Genomic DNA, 23,103 nt, shown 5'->3' with positions numbered 1-23,103 from the left:
TACACTATGTGGAACTGACTGTCTTTCCCAAAGACCACATGGGAGACTTGACACTGTTCTTTCCTGCAGGAGGGTATCCAGAAGACTGTCAGCACAACAGAAGAATGCCCAGCAACGCAGACGTCAGGCCAAAGTCAAAGCAGAGAGATGCACTGTCACCTCCATCAAAAAGGAAGATGTTCCACCCACCAAGAAACAGAAAATGTACATCACCAGAGTCTTGCTTGGGGCTGGGTGGTGGGAGTGCTGCTTTTTATCTCTCGAATTACTTGGAGACCATTCTTCTCCTAAGGCTTCAGCCTAGATGAGGTGGACTTGTAGGCTTAGGTAGAGGTGATGGTGGCCTGGTTCATGATAGTAATTCCGTAACAAATGAATCCAGTGATTTGTTTGTGTTTTATTTCCCCTCTCTTCCCCCCTCTCAAATTTGAGGATGAATTCTGGGTGGGAGGGGGAGAGATAGCGAGTGATACAGCTTTGTGAGTTTCTTAATCCCTAACACTCTGGGCCCACTGCTTCTGTGAACTGTCTTTAAGCTTGATTCATGCTACTAGTGAGGATGGAGTTGAACAATTCTAGACTATGAGAAGAGAATATTTCTCAAATTCAATTTAGATATGACTCTACTATATGCTAGGAAACTTTGGATCAAGAAAACAATACACTAGTGCAGTTGTCACAGGATGGGATGTATGACTCAGCAGTTACTCTCTCCACCTACCAGAGGACAGTACATACATCAAAGCCCATTCAGGAAGGAGAAGCTACATTCTGAAACTTCAGTAATTAGTCTTCCCTTTTGCAGCTTTAACAGAGTACCAGGGAAAACTAGACCACCGGTGCCATGCTATATGGCCAGGTAAGGCTCTTCCTTGGGTTATCTTCAGATGACTGGTGAATTCACTAGGTGTTTGGGATGTCCAGGGCATGTTAGTGAGAGCTAGAACCAGTGTTGCACTGAAAACACTGGCATCCAGGGAATGGCTTGCTCAGTTTTGTGTTGATCTTTATCTATTTTGTCACTGTAGCTCTAGCAGTAGAGAGAGAATGACTGAAGTATCGATGAACACAGATCGCTCCCAGAGCACTGAACTCTCCCCAGCCAGACCCAAGGGCAAGCTGACTGTGCCTACCACGCCAACAATGCTGAAGTACGTAGCTTTCCTGTGAATGGGAACAATCTCCTTTGTGCTAGTAGCTGTAATTTTAAAATATGACCGTTTAAGGAAAGCTTGTGGTCTCAAGTCTTACTGTTATATGGTGGGTGGGAGAGACAGTGTGCCCGCAAGTGTTCTGAGCATGTATGCAGTAATCCTCAAGTACAAATGAGGAGGTAGCCTTTAGGTGCCCAACAAGCTGTATGTGTACTCCTCGAGATACAAAATCAAAGACTGTAGTTAGCCAACTGTTGAACATTGTCTCTGGAACTTGAGTTAGACTTCTGCACTGAAGTCACAACTCTGCTCTGCAGATCTTCACTTGATGTGTCTGTGAGGTGGGAATGCAATATCAGATAGAAATGGGAAGTTATGCTTGTTGAGATCATAGAGGTTTGGCATGGGGGTAGTATCTCCTCAGGCTGTTGAAGAGGAGCAGGTAAACCTGTAAGCTTGTGGAAGTTGTTCACTCCTGTGACTGGGGTCCTAGTGGGGGCCAGCTGTAGTCATTCAATTAGGGTGAACTGCAAAGAATGGAGCAGACAATCCCCCAAAAGCTAGTGGATATTCCAATAATTAGATTTTCCAATACAGCATAAAACAGCTTCTTTATTCCCTTACTGGTTACTCAGATGTCCAAACAATGCAGTTCCCTTAAGGGATCCAGCCTCAGGCCTTCATCCAGGTATCTAAGTCAAATATGATGATTTCTGAAAATCTTATTTCATCATATAAAAGAAAAGGTTCTACCAGTCCCAAAGGATTGGACACATTACCTCCCTGGTTATTGAATATTCCAGATCTTACCCAAAACGTGCTTCAGCTAGTTCTTATTAACTAAACTAAAATTTATTAAAGAACAAAAGAGAGAGTATAGTTAAAAAAATCAATATACATACAGACATGAGTTCAATTCTTAAAATTCAGATTCATAGCAGAGATGGTGAGCTTTGTAGTTGCAAAGAGCTCTTTTAGAAATAGTTCATAGGTTATAGTCCGATATCCAAATATCATATTCAGGTCGTACCAGCATAATTGGGACCTGTCTTGCGACTCAAACTTCCCCGATGAAGCCCAAGCAGATCTGAGATGATAGAATCAGGACCCAAGGATCTTTTATACAATTTAATGTCCTTTTTTGACAAGTTTGGTATTTCCTTGGGGAACAAAAGGTAATTAGGATGACTTTGAAGGAGGTCCATTGCTAGTACTTAGCTATACAAATTAACGTTAGGCCATTTGCTTGTTCCTCCAACATTCAGAGTACACTTCAAAGAGAGATGAATACAGAGATATCTCGTGTTTACAATTCATTTAAATGCTAGGATGTTCTTTTGATCTCTGAAGTATCAGAATACAGCATAGACAGGGACTGTTTGTTATATCATTCACCCTACTCATACATATGTGAATACACAAACATTATCCCTCCACATGTCTTTTGAGGGTTATTTATTTTGCAGGATGTTTAACCCTTTCTGGCCATGCGTCACAACTCCTCTCTCTACCTTTCTGACATACTTAACTCTTTCAGGAGGAAGTATCTTTCTGGCAAGCTAAAGAGCACAGAGGAGCAGGAGCTGGAAAAGATGAAGCAATTGCAGCAGGAGACAATGGATCTGCGCAAAAAGAATGAAGAGTCCCTGATAGCTGCTATTGCTGGCTCAGGTAGGCTCTAGCTAAACACGGAGGCTTAGCATCCCATGCCCTCCTAGTGACCTGTGTGGGTGTGGCTATGGATAGTGCCTTCTGGAGGGAAATGTCAACATATGGCCATTTCTAAGAACATGGAATGCAGTCTGAGCCCCCTTAGCTGTTTGCTTCTCACTCTAGATAAAATGCCCTGATCCTGACATGGGCATCTGATATATCCTGATTTCACTAACCCATCCGCAGATTATCTTGCGTCTTGTATGAATTCTAGTCTGGAGGGTTTGGGTTGATGCATGTCATGGTTCCAGGGACAGAGCAACACTTCCACTTCTCAGAGTAGAATCCCATGATTCACCCCAGTTTTAGACTGGTTCCTTGGCAGGCAGCAGGTCCCAACAGGGTTTGGCACCTGCCAGATGCTTCCCTTTGGGCATGTCCTCAGTATGAAAATGCAGTGACTGTAGACAGCTTTTCCGAAACAGAAGGGTAAAAATAACAAAAGGTCTGCATACATATCTTCTTACTTATGCTTATCACTTCCCTGAAGACTTGGGGCTTGTCTGTGTAACCCTTCTGCCCTTCTTAGTTGGCAGCAACAAGGGCTGGGTTCAGTATCTAGGGGTTCCATTTCAATAACACAATGCAAAACCGGCTCAAGCCCCCACCCAGTGACCTGGGACAATTACATACCACCCCCCAGGTGCCTCTAAGAAGCAGTACTTCCCCTCTCGCAAGCACCAAGTCTGAGTGTAGCAAAATCCTTTTAATAAAGGAGGGAAAGAATGCGGCATTATGTTGGGGAAACACCACAAACAGAATTCATAACACAAACCATGAGCAAAAGACCCATCCCCAAGTAAGTTTGGCAGTGTCCTTTTCGCCTCAGGGTCTTGAGTCCAGCAACCCAAAAAATCACCCAAAAGTCTCTGTCCCTGGTCAGTGCAGCCCCAGAGTTCAAAACTTTATCTGCAGAGTTTTACTTCCCAGCCTGGGTGGAAATGGGTGGGGGGGCACGTGGGGGTGTTAAGGGGCACCTTATGTGGTCCGAGGCCAACTGCCCTGCCTCTCTGTGGGGTTCTGCTAGCCTTCACCGTGAGGAGGAGGAGGTACACTTGATATGGGCTGCTTTTGAGGACCTGAAACACCATCAGGTACAAATACCTGTCCCCAGCCTCTCTCAATTCACTGGGTTTTGGAACACATGTCCCTTGTCTAGCGAGTGCTACTTAGTTGATGTCGAGCCCCTCTGTCATAAAACAGTTCCTCTGTCCTTGATTCACATAATCAGGGTAACAACACTTTATTCTTCCTGCCCCAATAACAGAGAAACTGGGGGTCCCACTGCAGCCAGAGTGACCATTTGGGCAGCTGTGGGCTCATGCTAGGCGGGGTGGGTGTGCCTGTGCAAACAAGATCAGCCCCTGAAGTTCTTTTCCACAACTCACCACAGTTCACCACCAGATATCAGGGTAGAGCTCATCCTGACTCTGCTTACATCTACGTAGGGATACTTAAGAAAATTAATCCAAATTAACTAACCCACTTTAAATTTATGCCTTTAAATGGCATTAAAATCCTGTGTGGATGCTCTTGTTCAGAGTTAAGGTGTCTATCTGTAGAAAAACTGTTAGATAGTCCTGACTTAACCCTGGTATCCCTGCTTTCTTCTTCGAGTGCTTATTCATGTCAATTCCAATCAGGTGACTCAAGGCCTCTGGTCTCAGGCAGAACTTGCTCTCCACATCAATGTCAGAGAACAGAGAGCGGTATGCCTCACGTGCCAGACTTTCCGAGGGGGAGGCTATTTCCTATATGCTTTTCCGCCTATACCTCTCATACACAAAGTGCTCCTCAAGATACAGAGGGAAACAAGCTTCGGTGATATTGATAGCTCCAGCCTGGCCTCACCATCACTGGTACACAGCACTCCCTGTCAAGTGCCATAGTTCATCTTTAGTTAGTTGGGGGTTTTACCCCCCGACTCCCTGGAGCCATGGTATGCTGTAGTCCCCAGGGTTTAAAACCTGTGAGGTCTGCATTAAGTGCATGCCAAAGAGTGACCCTCATGCCTTTAGTTTAAGGTGCCTAGGGGGAGCTCACCAAAAGGACCGTTGTAAGATTTGCCACGAGTTCCATCCCAGAACTATTAAAGAAAGGGAACGGCGGCTCAAAGTTCTCCTTATGGAGGCAGCTCTCTGACCCCATTTGGACCTGGGGTCAGAGGACCTCTCACCCAGCAGGTAATCGTAGATGCAGAGCACCCCAGCACCGTCATCCCAGGAACCGGTGCCAAGAAAGGACTCTTCCTGAGACGCTCAGCACTGGCACGGCTCTTTTTGCAGCCAGCCAGCAGGCAGACACCGATCTCAGTTGCCAGTGCCTCAGAAGAAAAAGAAGCCAGAGAGCACCATCAGCACCACCCTGGCCCCAGGTGCAATCAAGAGGGAAGCCAGTGATGATGTTCCAGCGTTCTCCTTCTCCACGGCACCCTCTGGCACTTGCTCCACCGGGGAGAGAGCCCAGTCGGTCCCTGAGCTCCCAACAATTGGTTCCCCAAAGTACATCTTCTCCATGGTCTTCCTTTTCTGAGACCTCGGAGTCAGATTCCTACCGCTCTGACAAGAGCAGGAGGTCCCGGTTGCGGTGGGACAGATGGGTTTATCTGGCACGATTGCCACCGCAGTGGTAGAACTTATCACAGTGGCCCGTCTGGACTCCCTGGGCCTTCCACCAGAGCCGGGGAAGGAACCAGGGATCCCACTCGGTGATGTCAGTAGTTTCGGCTACCTTTATTCCACCTCCGGTCGATCGACCAGCCACCACCTGCGTCGACACTATCGACACTGGCTTAGACTTTGGCTCCTGCACTGACAGCGGCACCGATACAGTCATCCACAGTCCAAGCGCTGAGGGGCATGGCGCTGTCCAGGTCGGCACCTACCCGGGACCCCTTGGGCGCTGACAGCAGGGAGCCTCCTCCTCGTCGACGCCAGACGAAGCCCTGGTGGGCACTGCCATAGCACCAGCACTTGAAGACAATAGGGTATTGCAGCAGTTGCTGCTTCAGGTGGTCCAGGGTCTGGGCATCAAGGCAGAGGAGATAGTAGTGTATTCTAATCCCATGGTGGATATCCTCGCACCCTCTGGACCTTCCCGTATTGCCCTGCCGCTCATAAAAAAACCATTGCAGACACCACCAAGACTCTGTGGCAGACCCCAGCCTCGTTGTTGCACTTGGCCGTGGGTGGCAAATGGCGATACTTTGTGCCCTCTAAGGACTAATAACACCTATATTCCCACTCACAACCTGATTCCCTTGTTGTGGACGCTGACAATCAGTGCAAGGGGCAAGGCTTCCAAGGGCCCTCTCCCAAAAACAGGGAGACTAAAAAAACTCTACCTTTTTGAGAGAGAGGTCTATTATATGGGTGGATTGCAACTCCATATTTCCAACCAACAGGGCATTGTTAGCCAGTACTCTTCTAATACCTATGCGGCAATGGCAAAAGTTATGGAGCTGCTCCCCCTTGACTCCCGTGCCGAGTTTTCGGCCTTGGTTGAAGAGGGCAAGCTAATCTCACGAGCTTCCCTCCAGGCTGTGCTGGACGGTGCTGATGCTGCCATGAGTCATGGCTACAGGGGTGGCCACGAGAAGGGGCTCCTGGATCCCGTACGAGGTCCAGCAGACCATACAGGACCTCTCCTTTGAGGGTGTGACTGTTTGCCAAGAAGACAGATAAAAGGCTACATAGCCTGAAAGATTTCTAGAGCCACCCTCAAATCTTTGGGCCTACACGTTCCCTCCACTCAGCGGAAGCACTTCAGGCCACAACCTCCTCCGAGGTTCTACCAACAGAATTGTCAGGATGGTTCCTGGAGAAGGAATAGGAGCAGCAGGAAAAGGCCGCACCCGTCCTCAGGCCAGGGCTCTGGCCAACCCAAGCCTCCTTCTGGCCAGAGACAAGCCTTTTGAAGGGGCGGTTGAGGACCGCTCACCAGAGCAAGAACTGGATCCACCCCATCTTATCTTTTTGTCCCGACTATCCCCTTTCTACCATGCATGGCCCTGTATCACTTTGGACCGGTGGGTGCTCCGCACAGTAGAGAGGGGATACTCCATCCAGTGCAATTTCACAAATCTGTTTTTTAAATTCACACCTTTAATTAATTTGGATTAATTTTCCTGAGTGTCTGTCTGTAGACAAACTGTTAGATGGTCCTGACTTAACCCTGGTATCCCTGCTTTCTGAGGACTCTTGGCTTGTCTGCACTGTACCACAATTCAGCGGTGTGAGTATCCGCATGCACCAGAGTACTGCACTGTAAGTCCCTGTGCGGGGGCCCTACGCAAACTAAAAAACATAGAGGACCAAAAAAGTGCTACTGTGGCTAAACAAAGTAAAAGAAACAGAGGCAAAAAGGTATCCATTAAAAAGTGGAAGTTAAACCCTATTGAGAACTAGAAAGGAGCATAAATTCTGGCAGATGAAATATAAAAATATAATTAGGCCAAAAAAGAATTTGGAGAACAGCTAGCCAAAGACTCAAAGTAATAGCAAAAAGGTTAAGTACATCAGAAGCAGGAAGCCTTTTAAACAACTAGTGGGGCCACTGGACAATCGAGATGCTAAAGGAGCACTCAAGGAAGATAAGTCCATTGTGGAGAAACTAAATTAATTATTTGCATCAATCTTCAGAGCTGAGGATGTGAGGGAGATTCCCAAACCTGAGCCAGTCTTTTTAGGTGACAAGTCTGAGGAACTGTCCCAGACTGAGATGTCATTAGAGGAGGTTTTGGAACAAATTGGTGAATTAAACAGTAATAAATCACCAGGACCAGATGGTAGGTTCTGAAGGAGCTCAGATATGACATTGCAGCACTGCTAATTGTGGTATGTAACCTATCATTTAAATCTGCCTATGTACGAGATGCCTGGAGGATAGCCAATGTGACACCCATTTTTTAAAAAGGCTCTAGATGCAGTCCTGGCAATTATAGGCCAGCGAGCCTAACTTTAGTACCAGACAAACTGGTTGAAACTGCTGCTATTGGAGGAGGGGGCAGCGCATGGCGCCACCCACCAACAGTCCAGGCGGGCCTATGGCCCGGCTGCTGCTCCAGTAGGGAGATGGCCAGGTGCTGCCCCCCGCCCCTGCCGCTTCAGGACCAGCTGCCTGAGGCTGCCAGAGCAGTGGCCAGGGCAGCTTTCCCCGGGGCGTCCCCAGCTGCTGGGATGGTCCTGGGTTCAGCCTCACCAGGGCAGCAAAAATCAGAGGTCACAGAAAGTCATGGATGCTGCGACCTCCGTGAATGATTCGCAGCCTTAACTATCAGAGAGGTAGCCGTGTTAGTCTGGTTCTGTAAAAGCAGCAAAGAATCCTGTGGCACCTTATAGACTAACAGACGTTTTGCAGCATGAGCTTTCGTGGGTGAATACCCACTTCGTTGGATGCAAGAGTGGAAATTTCCAGGGGCATGTAAATATAAGCAAGCAAGAAGCAAGCTAGAGATAACGAGGTTAGATCAATCAGGGAGGATGAGGCCCTGTTCTAGCAGTTGAGGTGTGAAAACCAAGGGAGGAGAAACTGGTTCTGTAGTTGGCAAGCCATTCACAGTCTTTATTTAATCCTAGACTGATGGTGGCAAATTTGCAAATGAACTGAAGCTCAGCAGTTTCTCTTAGAAGTCTGGTCCTAAAGTTTTTTTGCTGGAGGATGGCCACCTTAAGATCTGCTATTGTGTGGCCAGGGAGGTTGAAGTGTTCTCCTACAGGTTTTTGTATATTGTTCATTTGCAAATTTGACACCATCAGTTTAGTATTAAACAAAGACTGTGAATGGCTTGCCAACTACAGAACCAGTTTCTCCTCCCTTGGTTTTCACACCTCAACTGCTAGAACAGGGCCTCATCCTCCCTGATTGATCTAACCTTGTTATCTCTAGCTTGCTTCTTGCTTGCTTATATTTACCTGCCCCTGGAAATTTCCACTCTTGCATCCGACGAAGTGGGCATTCACCCACGAAAGCTCATGCTGCAAAACGTCTGTTGGTCTATAAGGTGCCACAGGATTCTTTGCAGCCTTAACTATGACTCCCTGTGTGGATACTCTGATTTCTGGAATAAGGGTTTTGTTCTGTATTAGTGTAATCCACTTTGGAAGTGGATTGGGTTGATCCAGGATAAGAGTACTCACACAGGGAGTTAGTGAGGAATAGCTACTCTGCTTTAAATTCACACCCTACCTTAATCTGCATTAATTTCAATGTAGGCCTTAGTCTCCAGACTCTCTTCTTCCCCATAGTTTCAGGACTGAGGCTTTTAACCATTTCCAAGTTCTTTAGTATTAAGTGTTGGGGATGGGCTGGCTACAACCATCATCTGCTTTCTTGCACATGTAACTCTATTTCAGTCTGAGTCAGATCTCTGCACCATGTAGCAGACAGCATGACTATAATTGAATAGACAGAGGTAGACATATCCACAAAAAACAGATTTTCCACATTCTTAACAGCATATTTCTGGAACCATATCAAATGGCATGTCCAAAGTATATTGGGCCACAAATCTACCTGGAAACAAAGCTTAATTATCTTGTGAAATATAAAGGGCTGAGGATGAGTTTGCAGGCCTGATGTAATGCACATAGCTGCATAGAGAACACAGGTTTTGGATAAGCATAAACTGTTCCTCTTTGGTATCAGCCTTATGGGGTTTTCTCCTTTTTAGGACAACCTGTGAAGAAAACAACTGTCCAGGTAACAAAGCCAGTTGACTTCCATTTCTGCACAGATGAGAGGATTAAACAACACACAGAAAGCCAACCTGGGAATGAATACACAAAGCTGGATTTCATAGCAGCCCTGAGAAAGCACCCTGCATCTCCGGTGAGAGGATAGGGCAGCAAGGGTGCTACCTGATTGTTCTAAATCTATTGGTGGCTCTTCCTGTTCTACTGTTTGCTAATGTGGGATTTTCTGGTAGTAATTAACTGGGTGTGAATGTAAGAGGTCATGTGGGATGTGACCAACTAATAGAGGTGCTGTGGTCTTACTGAGCATGCCATGCTGGCTGTCAGCATCTCTGCAGAGTTTCCAGTCTGGCCCATCCCAGAGCTTGTCATATGTCCAGTCAGATGACAAGTGGTGTAAGTGGAATCTGGAATCCCCTCTACTACTCCAACAGGTTGAGTGCACATGAGGCTCCAAAAAGAGGATCCTCTGAAAATAGAGGAGTATGCCTTCCCCAGTACTCCTGCGCTTCAGATCTCTGAGATGGGAGCTAAGTATTCTTTCCTTACAGGTGATTCCTTATCAGCAAGGCTATTACAAGTCCTCAGCCCCAGTAACATACCAAGGATTCTATTTCCAAGCTGGAGTCTGCTTATTTAGCTACATCTGAGTATCAATGTAGTAGGGTCTCCCTCAGCAGTGCTGAGCATGCACATCTGTTCAAATCAGTGGGAGCTGTGCTCTCATCTCTGCATGGATTCTCTTCTTGCTGTTAAAGTAGTTTTGGGAGAAGAGAACTTCGGGGGTCCATTTAATATAAGCTGAAGATATGACTATAGTATCTGAGGTGGCAGACTAGAACATAAGGAGGAGATTAGAATGCTTTAATCAGTTGGCATAGCGGATTAAATGAATGATTGTACAGTGCCTCCCTCCTGTTCTGTCACATGTTAAGCATTGACACTTTCCCTTACTAGCGGGAAGATGTAGGAACGACGCTTTGATGGGGTTCCTTGTTTAGATTGCTACAATGACCAGCAACTTCTCTTTCCAGGCACGAGTGGTGAAGGGGCCCACCGTCCCCAAGCCTTTCAATCTCTCCTGTGGCAACAAAAGGAAGTTTGAAGAAACTACATCAGAGTATGTCCCCCTTGCTCAGCAGATTGACAACTTCCAGAAACGTACTCCCTCTCGTTACCATTTGAGGAGCAGGAGGACTGATGAAAGTAAGCCGTAGCGAAGTGGGCTAACTGGTAATTTGTGCACCAAGGTAAAAGGGGAGCAGGAAGCAGTAACTTGTTAAAGTTCTGCCTAGTTTGTGTGAGTGTCTCCGAGCTTGGCCATCTGCTCTAATTCAAATTCTGTTTCAGCTCAGGCTATTAATTACTAGTTTTTGTGATTTGAATTTGTAGATCCCATTCCAGTAAAGCCACTGAAGGCCAGGCTTACGCAGCCCAAAACTCCCCTGCTTCAAACAAAACAGCGCTTCAGACCTGTAACTTGCAAGAGTGCAGCTGAGTTGGAGGCCGAGGAAATAGAGAAGCTCCGACAGTAAGTAGAAGCATTGTTTGGACACTGAAATATCCTAGTGTCCACAGAGCAACCTTCAACCAACCCATAAGTCTCCAGGTGCTAAACTACTGCTTCTGAGGAACAGTCTTGTGTAAAGCTATAAACAATAGTGTAAATGGGCTTAATGGATCTAGATTTAAAGCAAAAGGATATAGGATTGATAATTTAATGTAGATTTGGAAAATGATCCAGTTCATAAAAGGAAAGGACTCTAACTCTTGGCCAAGAGTTGTAGTTAGTAACACTCCCCTAATAAGCAAGTACAATCACCACGTGCAGTATAAACTCTCCTACAACCAGACTCGTTTTTTTTTCTAGTTGAGTTCTGAAATAAAAACACGTAGTCACGTAATCCAATGGGTAAGGTTGCGCCTAGGGAACTCCATGTTCAAAATGTGGTGAGTGGCTTAGTTGATCCTTGCTGACTCCTAGTAAGGAAGTGGAGCTATGCTTAAGGTGAAGTATGCACGGCTCAACTGGTCACTGTTGCTGATTTCTGTTGTTGTGACAAGGGAAAAACTACTTATGACTGTTCTCTGCCTTGTTCTGTGTGTAGATGATTGTCCCCTCTTTCTTTATGCAGATACAAATTCAAAGCTCAGGAGCTTAATCCAAGGATCATAGAGGGTGGGCCAATCCTGCCCAAGAAACCTCCTGTGAAAGAGCCCACACAGCCTATTGGATTTGACTTGGAAATTGAAAAAAGGATTCAGGAGCGAGAGAGCAAGAAGCAGCAGGAGGAGGAGCATTATGAATTCCATTCCAGGCCATGTCCAGCTAAAATCTTGGAGGATGTTGTGGTAAGAACTCTTGCAACACAAGCTCTGCTCAAGAAACGAGAACATCTGAAGCAGCAGTAAGCTTCCATTTCAGAGCATGCTTCCCTATTTCTTTATGATACTGTACTGCAGTTTGTGTCTACCAAAGAGCTCTGAATATCACTTCACATCAGGGAAGAGCTAGAGTGGGTTAATTTATGCCAGGGTGCTCCTGTGAAGTATTGCCTAGTCAGGGCTAAATTCTCACTTTACTATCTCCTCCTGACAGGGTGTTCCAGAAAAGAAGCCCCTTCCTGTTACAGTTCCTAAATCCCCAGCCTTTGCACTGAAGAACAGAATCCGAATGACTGATAGAGAGGAAGAAAAGGTGACTAATTTGGGACGGTTTCTGGTCTCCGTAGCATGTGGCAGCTGGGACCCTACCCTTCCCATAGCCAACCAGCAGCGACTTCACAAGCAGTAATGGGTCTTCTGGTTAAGCACTTCTTGCCTTCAAACTTGGGGAAAATGACTCAGTGGAGAGACCTCCAATTAGCCCTCTTTCCAACGGCCATTACCTCCCAAAGGGAATCACTTTTATCTGTCCTTCAGAGAAATCAAATCCTCTTAAGAAAATACATTTAACTGAGTAGACCTTTTATTTTAAGCGACGTTGTTTGGGCTCCTGAGGGTACTGAAAGTATGCCCTTTGCTGCTGTCACTAACTTTGTCTTCCCGGGGAAAACTACGTGGCTTATAGCCTTCTTGAGGAGTGAGGGCTCTGGCCCTGATGCTAATCTGCTGGGGAGGGAAGTGGATGTTCAGGATTTGTATTATTCACTATAGTTATTCTAGGTGCAAGGGGAGCTTCTTCATAAGCAGGATGAAGGCCTTTCTGACTCAGACACCATGGTCCATCTGGGGAGACCCAGGGCCCTTGAGGGTGGGTGGAGAAACTACAATCCAACCTTTGTGAGTAGTAGAACAAGCAAGATTTTGCACTGTTCAGTTTATTCCCCAAGAAGCCTCAAGAATGATACCTGCGTTGTTATTCCTGTGGCAGTCTGTTACACTGTACTGTGCCTCTTAGTAGGAGAGGACAATGTGCCAGTCTTAAGCCCTTCATTTTTAGCAACACTAGGAATCTCCCATCACCAAAAGTCCTAAACCTGTCATCGAAGAACAACACTGGTCAGGGGATCAGTGTATCTCTTGTGTTTCTCAGCCTGTCTCCTTAATGCTGATGTTTCTTTAGGGAGAGGAGGTGGACCCAGTGATCAAAGCTAACCCCATGCCACACTACGGAGTGCCCTTCAAACCTAAAGCCCTCGAGCAGAGACATGTGGAAGTGTGCCCCTTCTCTTTTGACTCTCGTGACAGAGAGAGGTGGATGCAAAAGGAGAAAAAAATAGAAGAGCTGCAGAAAGAGGAGGTGCGTGCTGGGAAATGTCTTGGATTACTGTTTCCAAAAAAAAAAATATCCCGTCTCTTGCTACTGGCAGAAATGCTTGTGGGGTTTCATGTTCAAGCATAACTGCTCGTGTAGACTGACCAGATGTACAGCTTTTTGCAAACCTATTTTGCAAGATCTCAAGAGTGCTACAAAATCATTGGGGGAGGGGGTTCAGTTCCCCCGATAAGAGTAAATGGATCTCTAGGGAATATCTTCACCTGGGAAGATATTCCAACTGTCCAGCTCACTGTCCTTAAATCCCTGGAGGAAAATAATGGAATTCCTGTTTTCCTCTTCCTCTGTTCTTGTTGGCCCAATATTCAGAGGCAGCATGGGAACGCCCATTCTGGATCGATGCATTGGGCTGTGTGGTCTAGGGGCCAGTAACAGACGCTTCTGAGGAAGGAGCAAGAAATCCTTCAAAAGGCAGTTACGGAAAGGCAGGCCTGCAAAGCAAGCTTCTTCCTAACCCCCATTAGTCTGACTTATATCCTGAAGCAGAAAGACCTTTTTCCCTTCTTAAACCATTGGTTATCTTTTTAATCAATAATGCATTGCTGGATAATTTTACCCATGTAAATGTTCATTCCTCTTGAGTCAGCTAAATTCCTTAGGGTTTTCAAAAGTATCTAAGGGACTTAGGAGCCCAAATCCCATTGGAAATTCAATAGGAGTTGGACACTTAACTCCCTTAGTTTCCTTTGAAAAACCCTGCCCTTGGCATCTCTTGTACCAGTAAGCGCCAGAGGATGGGGGAGTATAGTGTTTCCCTTAATCAGTTTCAAATTTGCCACCTGAAAAGTAAGGGTGATCTTAATCCAAGCAGCACATCTCTTACCATTATTCAGGTTTGAATTTATTTCTTGTAGGTACCAAAGTTCAAAGCACTACCCCTGCCTCAGTTTGACCACATCAACTTGCCACAAAAAAAAGTGAAGAATACAACACAACCAGAGCCCTTCCATCTGCAGACAGATGAACGGGGAGCTACCAAGTTGCAGAATTGGCAGCAACAGGTAGGACTAATGGGACAGCAATTCTGTGGCACTTTGGGCCACAGCAACTCTTCAGAGCTGGGCCTGAAGAGTCTGGCTTCTATATCAAGTATCAATTAAGCAGAAATGGGACTTGTTGGCATCTAAAACCAGTTCATTCGTCACAGCGGTATATTGGCAATGGTTCACGCAGCGGATTATCCTGCCTTGGGTTCAAGTCTCATCAGACCTTTGGTATTGTGAAAAGCACCCCTGAACAGCTGTTACCTGCTATTTCCCAGGGCAGCTGTGCACAGCTGGAGCTCTCCTGTAGTCTGATGTTAGAATTCCAAGTGCTGCAATAAAACTGACCATTGGCTTTTGAAGCTGCTCTCCAGGCAGCTCACTGCACAAATGCCAAGCAGACAAGTGCTGCTTGGCTACATTTCTTTTGGGTTTAAATTCTCTCCATTTTCACTTACGGAATTGTCTGAAGTCTAAACTTTGTTCTCTGTGAAGCAGAGAGTGGGGTGCATTTCAGTTACTCAGCTCGTGACAGGACCCTTCTTCCCCTGCAGATCAAAGAAGACCTGAAACGGCAGAAAGAGGCAGCGTGTTTCAAAGCTAATCCAAACACCGTTGTGCACCAGGAGCCTTTTGTGCCAAAGAAGGACAGCAAGCCAATATCAGGTGGAGTTACATGTACTCACTGCACTGGCTTGCTGGCAGTCCAGGGCTGACGGATAAGTGCTGTTGAACTGCACTGGGAAAACCTGCTGATACCTTTTTAGTATCCACATAGCTAGTGGTGCTTGTGCAATACTTAATCAACAAATTCTCTAACAGCCTGAGTGCCAAGGGGGGAGGGGGGGCTCCTCTTCACTGCTCCATCTTCTGTTCTAACATGGCAGCTGCTTTAACAGCTTTGCAGTTGGCAGATAATGGTTACTAGCTTGGGATAAGGTACAGCACATGCAAGGAGCTCCCTGTAGAGACAGCTGCCACTTCTGCAGCAGCTGCCAGTCTTTCCCTCCCTTCCCCTTTGTGAAGAGGGGCAGAGCTTGGTTTGTGGGAACTGGGAGCTTTTGTCTGTTCTCTGTCTTACAACAACCTTCTCCTTAAAAGCCTGTCTGTAAAGAACTCTTCCAAGAAGTGCCCTAGACCAGGGGGTCCCAAACTGGTGTGTGCATACCCCAGGGGGTATGCGAGACCTCTCTGGGGGGTACGCGGGAGAAATTGTGTAAGGGTGGATTTTATTTATTTACTGCGTTTTCGTATTTGGCAACTCAGCCAAAGTTTTAAATCTCTATGGGAATTTGTTATATAAAATACAGTAGTTAATTTACTTCAAGATGTGCCAATGAAAACACAGACGCTGACACACAGAGCCATCACCTCCAATCACCATAAAGTGCGCTTCAGCTGTATACATTGCAATATAACTGTATGTGCACGTAACAGTGAAATATGGACAGGTGGCTAAAGACAGGTGTGTTAAGCAGAACACACACAGTATCAGTGATGAGAAAGGTACAGGTACATGGGCAGCTGGTAGCTCTAGAAGGAGGTACACAATAAGAAAAGTTTGGGAACCTCTGCCCTAGACTGTCCAGTGCCTACATTCATTGGCCCATTATTGGAGAACTGATACTGTATCAAAGCAGCCCAGATGCATAAAGCTCTTCCTTCTCCCAAAATCCTAACAGCCTCCACTAATACATTTGAAGCATGGACCTCTAGAGGAGGAGACTTCTGTCTAACCCTAACATAGCTATGCTCTGCGTGACTGTTGTGCCAATGGTGTTCCCTCTTTCTAAACTTAGAGAACCTTTCTGGTTCCGTAGTTGCTGAAAGCTTTGAGCTGGCGACAGAAAAGAGAGCAAAAGAGCGTCAAGAGTTCGAAAAGCGACTAGCTGAGTTGGAAACTGAAAAAGAGAAGCTTCAAGAAGAGGCAAGACAGCAGGAGGCTGAGCGGGAGAAAGAAGAACTCTCCAGGCTGAGACAGGAACTGGTAAATGAGCAGGCTGTTCCTGGTCAGGGGCTGGAACACAGACTGACTGGGCTTATTAACTTGTCTGTCTTGGACGTGCAGCAGCCAAGTGCAGTCCTGAGTCTACTGCTGTAGTGATCTGCCAAGGCCCCTGTCTCCTAAACTGGTCTACAAACCAGTCCCTCTGGGGGTATTATCGATACTTGTGCCAGATTGCTTTCTTCACCTGGCACGTCAGTACTTCAGGGCCTCAGGGTACATGTACACAGCTTGAACTGAACAGTAAAAACACCAAAGCAGGCTCCTACAAATGCACATCGGGTTGCTTAAGGCAGGGGGTCTCAATCTTTTTCTTTGAGGCCCCCGCAACATTCTATAAAAACTCCACAGCCCACCTGTGCCACTGCATATAAAAGCCAGGGCTGGTGTTATGGGGTAGCAAACAGGGCAACTGCCTGGGGCCACAGGGCCCCCCACAAAGCTACATTGTTCTGGCTTCAGCCTCAGCCCCAGGTGGCAGGGCTCAGGGACCCAGGCTTCAGCCCCATGCAGTGGGGCTTCAGCTTTCTGCCCTGGGCCCCACCGAGTCTAATGCTGGCCCGGCTTGGAGGCCCCTCAGGGGGCCCCGGACCTCTGGTTGAGAACTCCTGCTTAGGGTGTAGTACCCGGGCCACTGGAAACAGTCATTACTCTGCAGTCCTAAACACAGCTCCCTGACTACATCCTCCTGGTGGCTGCTGATCTGTACGATGGTAAATTGGGATGAGGGTAACTGACCCTTAGCTGTCCTTTTTGTTTTTGTAGGTACACAAGGCAAACCCAGTTCGCAAGTACCGCAGTCTGGAGGTGAAGCCAAGTGACCAGCCTCTGACCGTGCCAAAGTCTCCGAACTTTTCCGACCGATTTCGGTGTTGATCTGCACCAATGTGTAGGAGCCCTTCTTTCCCAGCCTCTTGGGTGTAGAGAAAACACTTGCATCTAACTTGGGACTCCTTTTAAATGGATGCCCGCCTCCATTATTTTATTTGATACTGAGTAGCTTTAACACTTTTACAGAGGCAAGTGGCTGAAATGTGCTGTGCCTGGATGGAGATCACCAGTCATGTGGCTTCACCCAACATGTAGAAATGTTCATCTTAAAGACTGAGCCAGGTTTTAATAGTGTACACGAATTAACTACTTTGCATACTTTAATAAAGTAAAAGGTGTTCTGCCGGGCTCAATTCCCTTTTTGTGGAAGGGTTCGGATGTGTCTTGGATTCAGTTGGTGCACACCAATCAGGTGTTGGCCACCTCTTCAAGCTGCCGCCTTGTTTTCCAGAATCTAAGATTGTTTTTTAAAACAAATCTCCAGCTGTGACCCTCAGTCTGAACAGTGTCATTCAGTAATACCTTGGTCTGCAGATTCTGAAACCATAGCTGAGGTATGAACTGCCCCATTCGTTTCAGTGGGTGCTCAGTCAGATGCTGACGGACAAGACTCTCAATAGTCAACACTGATGATCAGTAAAACAGTTAGCAAAGTAATAAGTGAGAATATCATATGGTTATCCACACAATCTACTATGAGAGACTGCCTGCTGTAGCCCTGCGAGTGGGCTTGGGAGTATTTCAGAGTGCTGTGTGTGATTATGGCCACCTCTCTTCCCCCCCAATTTGACTTCTGCTTCAGCTGCCTTCTCAAGGATGTAAGGGCTTCAGGTCACTGGGCCCTCGCCCTCTCCACTTGTAGGAGATGCATTTATTTCTGTGGGCTGAGTCTCCTAGGTGGTCTGTTGGCTGTGATAAGGCTGTAATGATGTGGGGTTGAGCCATGCAAACTTTTCCAGCAAGAGCAAACTCTCTAACCTTATCTTGAGGTAGTGGCAAGAAGGAAACAACCATTTCCAATGATTCCATCAGTGCAGAATTCTCCGTCCTGGGTCTTAGCTCTCTAGCAGGAGACTGACTGAAGTCTCCTAGCTCTGGGAGTGGGAGTTAGCTCTTGGGAGGGGCGGGGCAGCTCACCCAGTAGGGCCGTGGTAGTGGGACAAAACATGAGCCAGGCCCCATACTGTCTGTCTCCCTACTTCAGCAAAGCATAAATGCTGCCCTCCAAACATACTAGACAGTTCCTTCCACTTAGTGGAAGGCAAAGCTCTCAGAGAAGCCAGTTCCATCAACAGAAAATAAATGCATTAAAAACGAAAAGGCACAAGAGACTGAAAATTGATCTTTTTCTGAGAGGCTAATCTCAGGAGGTGGCTAAAGGAAGGGGATCCCTGCAGGATGACTTCAGAGCCAAATCCCAAGGTAAGTAACTCTCCCTTCTCTGGAGATACCAGCTATACGGAATTCTCACTCCTGGAAAGCAAGAAGCTCAAGGGATGTCAAAAGAGCACAGCTTCAGCGTGTAGCAATAAGCAGCCAACAATGTGTATGGGGAAGGTTTTGTCCTCTGTCTACATGTAAAATCACTAACACAATAACTGGGAACCTTTTCCGAGGAGCCTAACTCCTTTAGAATTTCAGCAAGTTTTGGGTGATCTTCAAAGGAGCAAAAGATGCTCTGGACAAATCCCCAACAGACATCTCCCTGTGCCAGGGGAGAATAAATAGAGGGCTGGAATACCAGAGTCGTGGCAGTGTCACGCTCGGCAGTAAAGGCCAGAGTGAAGCCTGTATGACAGCATCTTCAGAGATGTAGAATTAAAAGGTAGGTATCTTCCTTCTGGTTTGCAGCCTCTTAACCTTGCTATTACTTTTACTTCGGTGACAGACCAAGTCCATATTGTGACTGAGGAGCTGGGAACTACTTAGTTTTAAAACTTGGTAGGAACCTCTCCTTCCTGTTGCTAAAAGAGCTAGACTGTCTGCTGGCGGATAATTGGGCTGGTTAGTGTCTGTTTGCTTCCCTCCCGCCTTTCCTAATGCTGTGCATATTGACTAGCTAATGCTGTGGCACTAACTTGGGCTGAAGTCAGACATGAGTTACTCTGTGGGAGAAGTCTTGGTACCTCTCCTGCTGGCAGTCAGTTTAAATCTTGGCTATTGAATGTTCAGAGCATTTAGAATACATTTCCTCACACTTCCATCTTCCTACTAACTTCAGATCAACACTGGGTAGGGCCTAGTAGCATTGTGCAACTCTGGGTGATCATTTCTACAATATCTGGATTTTTTCCTTCTTTCCCCATTCCCTTAATGGTATGTCACAATATGTTCATAGCTTGGCTGGGGAAATCCTTAGTGCTGATAGAAGCAGTTAAGAAGCTGTTGACTACATAGCTGGGTTTTTCTCAGCCAAGTCAGGCAGGCTATCTTAAGCTTCAGTGCAGCGGCTAGGATTCAGGTAGGGACGCTGTTCTCATTCTGAATTGACACCATCTGCCTCGCAGCCTGCTGCGACACTCAATTTAGACCAGGTATAAAGTTTCCTGGGGAACAGACAAGGTCTGGCTGTGTGGAGTTTCTCAAGCCTATGAAAAGAGCATAAAGGTTAAAGTGTGTGGTGCTTAGAGCTGTGACGCTTGTGTAGCTAGGGAACTGGCGTGCTTGATGCCTTGCCAAGTATCCCAGGACACTCTGTTTTCCAACCAGAGCCAATGTGGATGCTGGCTCAAGTTCCTAAGTGGAAAAACACTTGGCATTTTCTTGTCCGTTTCCTGCTCTCAAGAGCAACCTGGAGCACTGTTATTAAAAAGTCATTTTGGGGTGTGGCTTTTCGTTCTTAAACTTGGACTCTCAGAGTGACAACTGGCCCAAGTGCCTGAGGAATGTGTGTCTAGAACAGACTCCAGCAAGCATTCCCCTTCGGAGGTCTTGCTGCACTCGCTAATGAGCGCTGAGGTAGGGAGAGTAAAAACACCCCGCCCCCACCTTTGCCTTACTCCCACTCCAGTAACTACATTACATTATATAAAGAAGTCTAAGCAGGGAGGGGGTGTTCCTCTAACTGTGCCAAAAGCCTGGGCCATCCTAAAGATAGCCCCTTTCACTTCTTATCCATGGAAACCATCTACAGACCCATGCTACCCATGGGTACTTTCTAGCACAGTTCAAAGGCTCCATCCTGTAACGCTAATCCTGCCTGCCTGCACAGCTTTGACTGGTACTGAAAGATGAAAATTACAACTGCATTGCTTGTTGCCTGTACTCCTGGCTCTCATGATGTTTGTTTTCCCGGAGCCTCGTTAGACAATCTCACAACTCTGTCACTGGCTGTTAAATAGACAAGCTCAAAACGGAGAGGAAGAGTTGAATGGAATAGCCTTGGACTGGGGTGTGCTAGGCCATGAAAAGCAAAGTGCCTCACTCTTCCAGTGGGGGTTTGGTGCAGGGGCAGAGCAGACAACTGGGAAAAGATGCTGCAATACGTGGCTGGCATGAGTCTTGAGAGGTGGCTTCTAGGTATCTTGGCTGCTGCCCTAAGGAAAGGAGAGAATTTCTAGCTGCGTATTGGTAAGAGGCTATAGTTGGCTTAGATGTCCCCTATAACCATCCAGTCCCCTGGACAAGTTTTCCTGCTTGCTTGCCCAAAGTCAATAACGTAGTGCCTCTCTGCTTGCCTCGGGTGTGTACTCTGAGCTATGAGTGAACTGGTCTTTTGGTCAATTGACAGCATCGCTATCATTCCTAGTCTCATACAAACTTAACGCTGTAGTCCATGTGTGCAATGGAATCCATTGGTGAAAGCTTAGCTTCTGCCTCATGTATAATTGAGTTACCACCTTGAGTAACCTTCTACAAGTGGCAAGAGCTGTCCATTCAGGAGCTTTAAACCAAGCTGCTACGCAGGAACAGATCTGACTGTCTCCTATAACTTCTGTTCTCTTCTGCAATACCCTTGCTTCTGCAATAAAGGATTTAGGTCCAGATCCTCAAATCGAGATGGCTAATTTCCACTTATTTCAGAATAACTTAGGAGCATAAATACCTTTAAGGATGTGTGCTGTAGTCCTTAACCATTCTAGGAGAACCCGGTGCACTCTGTCTGCTTGGAAATGCAGCCAGTGATGCTGAAACAATAATGAAGATGTGAACTAACTGCACAAACTACTGTCTCGTGTTAGCTTTTAAGCCTAATGATGCATCAACTTGGAACCACTATTATTCTTGTTCCAATCACTTTGGCAGAGACGTTCACCGAGTCTCCTTATCCACCCACCATTGATGTCAAAGCTGAGTCATTGCCCCCTTCCTTACCATTGCAGGATTGTACTTGCAGGCAAGTCTCCAGATTCATTTTTAAAATGACCTCACTAATCGAGTGACCACTACCTCAGTTGATGAGTCTGTCTCTCCCTCCCCACCAGCAAATGTTTTTTCTCATTCCCATCTTCTGCTGTTAGCCCAAACTTTCCACCCCCTTCTACATGTGCTGCTGGGCTGCAAGTGAGTTACCAAGGGAGGGGCCAGAGAACCAGCAATCAGGTTAGGAAGCTGAGTCCAGCTGGGAACTAACAGCATGACTGAGGACATAAGATTACTTCCACCTCCCCTTCCACTGAAAGGAATCAGTGCATCACAATAGTGGCCAATACAGGAACATGCTGGTACAGCACAGTTCATAGTCTTCGGTTCCTATGATGGCGTGTGGTCATGCGAGTTGGCCAGCCATTTTTGGAAAATACGTCTTTTGCTTTCTTCCTGCCAGAGCTGTTCCAAGTACTATAGCTGGACTGTTGCCTTGAGGCAATCAAGGACCACCATGGATTTAAGTGGCTTTAGTGGTCAAGTGCAGTGTGTATGTTTGGTGTGATTGTAACTGCATCTCTCAGATATGGACCAGCCCTGCCTGTCACCTGGATACCGAAATGTGCTCTTGGTGTCTGCCTGCGCTTGGCGGTTCCTTTTAAAACCTGATATTTTATTCACTGACAGGTAACAAAGATGATAAATTGCTGTCAAAGATGTTCTGGTCCTAGCAGCTCTCATGATGGGCCTTAGTGAAAACCCAGTTGTTATGGGGCCATGTCCCATGCTGGCTGGGAGCAGAAGCCTAAGGCAACAGGAACAGGGATTTAGGATTGAGAGAACAAAGTGAGGGATTGTGGCATATTTCTTGACTTGCCTTAAGATTCGTAGATGCACAGGGCTGGTCCCCAGACAGATTTGCATCAAACTAAGATGGTGTGAACTGAAGCTGACTTACCTATTTTGGTGCCAGTCTGGGTAAATGCCATTAGTTTAGAATAAAACCCATCAAAATGGTTTGACTTTAGCAAAGTCACTTGAGGCACATTTGGTCTGAAATACGTGTCCCAGCCCAGACTTGGCCAAGGCCTAACTGACCTGGTTTAACTAAACTAGGGCAGGTCTGGGCTACAGCCTTCGGGCTTGATCCTGCAAGCGCTCGCCTGGTCCCATTTGAAGGGAAGAGTCCTCCTGAGCTGAGTACGCCTCACTTATCAGAGGAAGGCTGTGCAGAATCTGCTACCAGCGACCCCAACCCTGGCTCCCTTCCATCCCAGCTTTCTGAATTGAGCAGGGCTGACTTTCCTTGCCCAGTGGCCCAACCAGCTGGGCAACAAGCTGCCTCTGCTCTCTGGCTAGAAGCAGGGCAACTGCAGCAGCCTGTTGGATACTTAGCCAAACCCAGGCAGGCTTTCCTTGCACAATCCTCCTGAGACTTTGCACTCTGCTGCAGTTCCCGCTCCCTTCCCCGCCTCAAAATCCTAACATTGAGGCAGAGCAGAGGCCCCCAGATCTACTGGATCCCTAACCTAAAGGGAAAGGATGGCGCACAAGTGGAGCAGGAACAATGCAAACTGCCCTCCATAAACAATGCTCTTGTCGTTCAGTACAGTCTGACCTAAATCCTGGCTCATCTGTTAGT

At 46.7% G+C, this 23,103-nt stretch overlaps 1 protein-coding gene across 5 annotated transcripts in view; it reads left to right on the top strand.

Moving 5' to 3' along the window:
* The window catches only part of TPX2 (TPX2 microtubule nucleation factor), a 28,743-nt gene extending 11,239 nt beyond the window's left edge, over nt 1-17,504 (top strand). For 2 of the 5 annotated variants that reach the window (XM_044986681.1, XM_044986680.1), the window contains exons 5-18: nt 70-204; nt 806-859; nt 1,029-1,151; nt 2,692-2,825; nt 9,538-9,695; nt 10,594-10,765; nt 10,952-11,090; nt 11,695-11,911; nt 12,159-12,257; nt 13,125-13,301; nt 14,192-14,338; nt 14,875-14,986; nt 16,120-16,307; nt 17,091-17,504. In XM_044986681.1, coding sequence (XP_044842616.1) covers nt 70-204; nt 806-859; nt 1,029-1,151; nt 2,692-2,825; nt 9,538-9,695; nt 10,594-10,765; nt 10,952-11,090; nt 11,695-11,911; nt 12,159-12,257; nt 13,125-13,301; nt 14,192-14,338; nt 14,875-14,986; nt 16,120-16,307; nt 17,091-17,201 — 1,966 coding nt within the window. In that variant the 3' untranslated portion in view covers nt 17,202-17,504. The remainder of the gene's footprint in view (nt 1-69; nt 205-805; nt 860-1,028; nt 1,152-2,691; nt 2,826-9,537; nt 9,696-10,593; nt 10,766-10,951; nt 11,091-11,694; nt 11,912-12,158; nt 12,258-13,124; nt 13,302-14,191; nt 14,339-14,874; nt 14,987-16,119; nt 16,308-17,090) is intronic. The other 3 variants (XM_044986682.1, XM_044986684.1, XM_044986683.1) reach the window with 3 other exon arrangements.
* Nucleotides 17,505-23,103: the final 5,599 nt, after the last annotated feature.

The sequence above is a fragment of the Mauremys mutica genome, chromosome 13 (genome assembly GCF_020497125.1).
Source record: "Mauremys mutica isolate MM-2020 ecotype Southern chromosome 13, ASM2049712v1, whole genome shotgun sequence".
Classification (NCBI taxonomy): domain Eukaryota; kingdom Metazoa; phylum Chordata; order Testudines; family Geoemydidae; genus Mauremys; species Mauremys mutica.
The sequence above is the reverse complement of the archived record's forward strand: the minus strand, read 5'-3'. Positions and strand labels throughout refer to the sequence as shown.